Genomic DNA, 7,008 nt, shown 5'->3' with positions numbered 1-7,008 from the left:
TCGGCTTCTTTCGGCCTACCCCGCCTCGAGTCTCCAGAGAAACGATAACCTCCACCACCACCACCACCACCTCCGAAGCGGCAAGTGACGGTGAAGCCACGGCGAGGAGAAGGAGTGAGATTAGCGAAAGACAGTTCGGATTTGGAGAGACGAAGACCACAGAGCTTGGAGTCGACGGAGAATAGTGAATGCGACGACAACGTTTTGGTGATTCCGGCGAAAACGGCGTTGAATCCGACGGTGCTGGTAATCCCAACCATGGCGCTTCTTCTATTCACTCCAGAAGGTTTCAAAACCTTCGCAGCTGCACGAAGCTCTTCTTATCCAGAAGCCAAATGAGAGTGAACTACGTCGTTTAACAAGTTAGTGCTGGAAACCAAACGACGGTGTTTTATTAATGGGCTCTTACTGGACCAATTTAAAATAAAGGGCTCAATATTGATGTAGCAATCGGATATCATTGTTCCTAAATCCTTAGGAGTTTAATTTAATTGTGTGACTTGTGTCTTGTGTGACATTAATTGATAATTTCATCTATTAAATTCCAATTTTGTCCTCTCACCAACTTTTACCTTTTTAGTTTTTAGGAATATGATATTCCTAGTTCTAAAAGCGTGAAAGAAGAACAAAAGTTAATTATTCTTTATAAAAGAATTCATGGTTATTATGACTTCTCAATAAAATATTTTCAAAAAAATTACTTATCATGTCATAAATCAACTATTATTATAATTAATTATATAGATGTATATTTGTGGAGAGGTACATATAAATTCAGAAACATATAAGTTAAATGTTCAAACTTTCAATAGCTTTTAGCAAAAAAAAAAAAAAAACTTTTAATAGCTAGAGGTAATCTTTGAGTATTAATTGACTTTTACAGTTTTACTCATGAGAGACCCATGCCAAATACACTTTTAATATTAGTAGATTTGCAATTTGATAAAATGCAATAAATTCATCAATCTTAATTAAGTCTTTATATCTTACAAGATTTTCCTTCAACTGTTTTTTTTTCTTTTGGTCAGAGATTTTATTTTTTACCAAAAACAAAAATTATTTTGTTTGGAAATGATAAATAGAGGATATTTTCGTAATTAACAATAGAATTATACACGTGAGAAATATAAAGGAAAAGAACAAAAAAAAAAAAAGAGAGAGAGAGAGAGAGGAAATTAGGGCAAAAAAATACAGAACACACACAGCTTCCAAAAACAAAAAGGAAAAGGAGCGATTCTTTAATCTTTCTCTACCGTCAATACGTATATATATATATATACACTATATAGCTCTCTCCTCTATCTATCTACAAAAAAAAAAAATCACTTTTTTATTTTATATTTTTATTGAATCTTCCTAATCGCGAACAGAGAAAACAGAGTAATGCAACAACAAGGTGAACCATCGATTTTGAGCTTGAGACCCGGAGGTGGCGGCGGTGGAAAGAGGCTTTTCGTTCCTCGCTTCAGCTCCTCTTCCTCCTTTGATCTTACCAATGGCGCTGGTACCGGAGAAACCCTTATTCCCGTCAAGGTATAATTCACCAAATCAAAATCCTCTGTTTTTTTCCGCGAATTTGAGTTTGAACAGGCTGTATAATTGAAGGGTTTGATTCGTTTCCGTGATTATGAATCGAATTATGAAAAAAAGTTTGGATCTTTTTGGGTTTTTTTCTTTTCTTACGATTGTTGAAAATTTGAATGTGGGACAAAGATTGATACTTTATGTTGTGTAATTGAAATATTATTTGTTTTGTTTTTCGTAGAGAGAAAATTCTGGTGAACGTGTGCAGTTTAGCCGAGACCAGTTGCTTCAGGTCAAACAGGTAATGAATTGTAACTCTATTTCTTATGTTGAAGTTGGCTTTGTGTTTCTATCCCTTGTGAAACAAATCACTCATCGTTATGTTTTTCTCAATACCAGTCGGTTCAAGTCTCTGATGATATCCTGAGACGCTGTAAGGAAATTGCAGTTGAGCTTTTTGGCGAAGATCGGAGTTGGGGGAATCGTGCAGCCGAGAGTAAAGTGAGTGTTTGTGTCATCTTTCTCTGTTTTGTGTTTTTTCAGACGAATCTTGTTTTTTTCTAAACCACATTCTTGTTTTTGGTTTTATCAGCAAACAAATCAGCCACAGAATCGTTATTCCCAGCCTGATACCCGTGACTGGCATAGTCGTCAGCAGGTTCCAACCTCTGGTAAAGAATGGATAAGAGACGACTCTCGTGAAGCTAAAAATACATCTCAATGGGTAAGTTTTTTTCGTCACTTGTTACTTGTTGCTGGCATGCTGTTTTTACTAGTTTTCTCTTCTTACTAACGGTGATGTTCATCTTGTGAAAACAGTCTGGTCCTGCCCCTGTGCTGGTGAAAGCAGAAGTCCCATGGTCAGCTAAAAGAGGAGCTCTTTCAGATAAAGACCGAGTCCTCAAGAACGTCAAAGGGTATATTGTCAACAAACTAATATTAGTGTTTTCAGCTTTTGTGCTTTAAGTTAATTGTGATGTTATATTCTGACTGATTATGATATCTCTGCAGTATTCTGAACAAGCTTACCCCGGAGAAGTACGAGCTTCTTAAAGGTCAATTGATTGATGCTGGCATCACTTCTGCTGATATCCTAAAGGTTTGTTTTTTTTTATAATTCCTGGTTTCTGCTGTTGTGGTTCTCTCTCTCTCTCTCTTCATGGTATTGATTTGCTCTTCTTACCTTTGATTGCAGGGAGTGATACAGCTGATTTTTGAGAATGCTATACTGCAGCCGACCTTCTGCGAGATGTACGCTCGTTTGTGTTTTGATATTAACGGAAAGCTTCCTTCGTTTCCACCTGAGGAACCTGGTGGCAAAGAAGTGACTTTTAAAAGACTCCTTTTAAATAACTGCCAAGAGGCGTTTGAGGGTGCCACCGCACTGAAGGAAGAAATCAGAAAGATGACCAATCCAGACCAAGAAATGGAAAGAATGGATAAGGAGAGAATGGTGAAGCTCAGGACACTTGGAAATATTCGTCTTATTGGAGAACTTCTAAAGCAAAAGATGGTGCCTGATAAGATAACTCATCACATTGTCCAAGTATGTATTATGACCTATGTTTCTTGTTTATTTACATTCCGCATATTCTTATATTGTAGCCTTGTAGAGAGCTCATTGAACTTGAAATTTTTGTAACACAGGAGCTTTTAGGAGAAGACAGTAAAGCTTGCCCAGCTGAGGGAGATGTTGAAGCTCTTTGCCAATTTTTTGTAACCATTGGGAAGCAACTTGAAGAGAATCCACGATCTCGAGGTATAAACGATACGTACTTTGGCAGGCTGAAGGATCTAGCAATGCATCCTCTACTAGAGCTTCGTCTTAAATTTATGGTCCAAAACGTTATTGATCTTCGACGTAACAAATGGGTACCGAGGCGTGAGGAGGTAAGATTTTTATCATTCCATCTCAAACCTTTAATAACCATCAGTCTTTAGTTCTCTCCGAGTTGTGCTTACTTGTTGTTTACTGTGCAGGTGAAAGCAAAGAAGATCACTGAAATCCATTCCGAGGCAGAGAGAAATCTTGGGTTGCGTCCAGGTGCAATGGCAAGTATGAGAAACAACAACAATAACCGTGCTGCGGCTTCTGGTGCAGCGGACAGTATTGGCTCTGGACACATCTTTGGCCGTCCTGGTACTGGAGGAATGATGCCTGGCATGCCTGGTGCTATGAAGATGCCTATGGATGAAGGTGGCTGGGAAATACCACGGACCCGATCCATGCCCAGAGGGAATAGACAAACAGTGCAGCAGCCTCCTGTTGTGCGTGTTCAGCCTCCTCCTGCTATCAACAAGTCGTTCTCAGTCAACTCAAGGCTTCTTCCTCAGGGCAGTGGAGGCCTTCTTAATGGCGGTGGTAGACCAAGTGCTCTTTTGCAAGGTAACGGTTCTAGCTCAGCTCCTCAAGCCTCTAAACCCATTCCAACTGTTGAGAAGCCGTTACCACGGTCTCAACCTCAGCCACAGCCACAGGCGGCGACTCCTCTGGCTAATAGCTTGAACGCAGGAGAGCTGGAAAGAAAAACCAAGTCGCTTCTTGAAGAATATTTCAGTGTTCGTTTATTGGGTGAGGCATTGCAATGTGTTGAGGAACTGAAATCTCCATCTTACCACCCGGAGCTAGTCAAGGAAGCCATCTCACTCGGTCTAGAGAAAAACCCTCCGTTGGTTGAACCAATTGCCAAACTCTTGAAACATCTGATCTCCAAGAATGTGCTAACATGTGAAGACTTAGGGGCGGGTTGTTTTCTCTACGGTTCAATGTTGGATGACATTGGAATCGATCTGCCAAAAGCACCAAACAGCTTTGGAGAGATTTTAGGGGAGTTGGTCTCAGCTAAAGCCTTGGAATTCGAGTTTGTAGGAGAGGTTGTGAAGAAGATGGAAGATGAGTGGTTCAGAAATATCGTGGTTGAGGCGGTTTCAAAGAGTATTAGCGCGGCTAGCGAGAGCCCATCAGGATAGTCTATTGGAATTGCAGACGAAGTTCTTAAAACTTTTACTTGAGAGTAGTCTGAATCATTTTTTTTTTTATAAAGGTTTTGAGTTAATATCATATACTTGGACGATTTGGTTCAGCTTTGTTTACCTCTCGTGTTTTTTTCGTTCATCTTGAGTTTTGAAACATTTCAGGGTGAGAAAAAAAGAAAGTTACATTTGTTATCTTATAGTTAGAGCTTAGCAAATTCCGCATCATATCATTTCCTAGTTTTGCATGTATTAGACAAAGTCATTCGTTCGTAAGAGAGTTGGCAGCTCTATTAGTATATTCATGGTACAAGTAAATATTAATCGTTGACGTTAAAAACCTACTGATACTGAGATGCAGATATATATTAATCAATATATATCATTGTTGAAACAAGCCCAGATATATATATATATATACTTGTCGAATAATAATATTTCGGGAGTCAACCTTTGAGAAACCATTTCAATCATTCCTTTTTAAAAGAGTGGAGGTCCAAAGAGTTTGAAAAAAATGCAGAGAGACTTGGCTGAACTTGAACATATCAATTAAGATGATTAAGCTTCCGATGTGTATATAATACTCCCTTTGTCCCTGATAAATTGATGTTTTAGAAAATGTTTATTGTTTCTAAAAAATTGATGTTTTAAATATTTTTATTATTAAAAAAGTGTAAAAGTAGAAAAATAGAGAAAATGTCAGAAAAATGAATCATCACATATGCATGAAATGACCAAGAATAAAAAGTAAAAATTATAAAGAAAAAAACTAAATAATAAATTAATCATATACACCATTGTCTTAATATGTGTGCAAAATCCTAGACATCAAACTATTAGGGACATGAATCATAGAGAATATTATGGTAGTTTTTATTACTATTTCAGAAACCGTCCATTAGTTATAGATCCTTTAATGATATGTAATCCTAAAAAAATATGATTCATGCCACTCACAACTCGAATTCCTTTAATTCTTATCTGTATTTATGTTTTAACAAAAAGAAGGTCAACTCACGAAGTACCTACCACTGATGGATTATAAAAGCCCCATCACGGCATCACTCACAAAGTATACAATTTTTCATAAACTTATTCTTTTTCAGCAAACAGATTCAAATATCTTTTTGAATTATATACAAAGTTCAAAACGCAAATGAGATCTTCAGTACTTGTTTGTTGTTTCTTGATCATCTTCTTGTTAATCATCCAATCCCATCCTATTCTATCAGATCACAATGATGATAGGAAACTTGTGGAACACGGCGCTGGAAACGGCAACAATCTTCACATTTTCTTTAAAAGAAAAGGGATTATTCCTATCTTCATCCCATCATCAACCACCCGTCGATCTCCTCTGTTGAGCTTATTGAGTTTTGGAACTGCTCTTCTTAGTTATGTGCTGTTGATTTTCTTCTCGTTCTAAATACTTTATATAATATTTGGTTAGTTGCAAAAGCATGTTATAATAATTTGAAAGTGAGTAAAAGTGTTATCTAATTTTATCATGTCCTAATCTTGTGGTTTGTATTGTGTAATTGACAAAGCCTTGCATTCTTAATTAATGTTCATATGCCGTTGCAACGTAAAATTGTTAGTCTCTAATCGCAAAAAAAAAAAAGCTGTCTTGGCCATCTTTGAAGAAGCTGTCGTTGCTCTGTGTCTTGGCCATCTTTGAAGAAGCTGTCGTTGCGTTATTGTAACCTCTCTGATGAATCCGTGGATAAGTTTCTATCTGGTTGTCCTATCCTCGAAAGCTTAACATTGCATTACTGTGATGAACTGAGGGTTCTTGATCTCAGCAAATGTCTGCGTCTGAGAACATTACAAGTTGTCCGCAAGTTGTGTGGTACAGATCCAATGCAAATTGTGGCACCACATATCCATCGTCTCATATTGAGAAACTCTCAGTGTCCATGTACTTTAGTTGATGTCTCGTCTTTGACCGAAGCTAGAGTGAACTTTTGCTTTTACTCAATTGATAGAAACCTCGAGGCTCACAATCCCCTTCAACTCATGATGCTAGGAAAGCTTCAAAACGTAGAGAAACTTACTACGGGAGACTTTCTTCAGGTATATATGTTTTGAGCACATTAACTTACTTAACGTTACTCATGTTAAAACAATTGGTTGCACCAGTCAGCATGTGCCGACGTTAATTTATCTATGTTATATATTATGTTATATATGTTCACTATCTTTTTATTGTGTGCCTTCTATTATAGATGTTATCGTTTGCGGAGCTTCGTGGTGATCCTTTTCCGATGTTCAAGGTCAAAGATTTGACTATTGAGACACCGATTTTTCAGTTTGTTATTCCTCCTGCTATAAAACGAGTGTTACAAAACTCACCTGATCTAAAGAAGCTAACAATACACACAAGAACTTGCGAAACAATGCTGGTACGTATATTTTACCATAAACCTTTTTTGTTCTTGACCATTCTAAACTATTGTAGAGTTTGAATAATCTAATTAAGAACCAAGTTTTTTTTTTTTTTTTTTTTTTTTT

General features: G+C 37.2%; 2 protein-coding genes across 2 annotated transcripts in view; one reads left to right on the top strand and one right to left on the bottom strand.

Moving 5' to 3' along the window:
* The window catches only part of LOC104752035 (translation initiation factor IF-3), a 2,955-nt gene extending 2,632 nt beyond the window's left edge, over positions 1-323 (bottom strand). The window contains exon 1 of the mRNA XM_010474105.2: positions 16-323. Coding sequence (XP_010472407.1) covers positions 16-260 — 245 coding nt within the window. The 5' untranslated portion in view covers positions 261-323. The remainder of the gene's footprint in view (positions 1-15) is intronic.
* LOC104752033 (eukaryotic translation initiation factor-like) lies at positions 1,191-4,692 on the top strand. The gene is made up of 9 exons (XM_010474099.2): positions 1,191-1,533; positions 1,766-1,825; positions 1,924-2,025; positions 2,117-2,248; positions 2,344-2,441; positions 2,536-2,623; positions 2,720-3,070; positions 3,172-3,414; positions 3,505-4,692. The coding sequence occupies exons 1-9, from the start codon at positions 1,384-1,386 to the stop codon at positions 4,492-4,494; spliced, it is 2,214 nt and encodes a 737-aa protein (XP_010472401.1). The 5' UTR covers positions 1,191-1,383; the 3' UTR covers positions 4,495-4,692.

Source organism: Camelina sativa, chromosome 16 (genome assembly GCF_000633955.1).
Source record: "Camelina sativa cultivar DH55 chromosome 16, Cs, whole genome shotgun sequence".
Lineage (NCBI taxonomy): Eukaryota > Viridiplantae > Streptophyta > Magnoliopsida > Brassicales > Brassicaceae > Camelina > Camelina sativa.
Note: the sequence above shows the minus strand (reverse complement) of the source record. Positions and strands in the feature narration are given on the sequence as shown.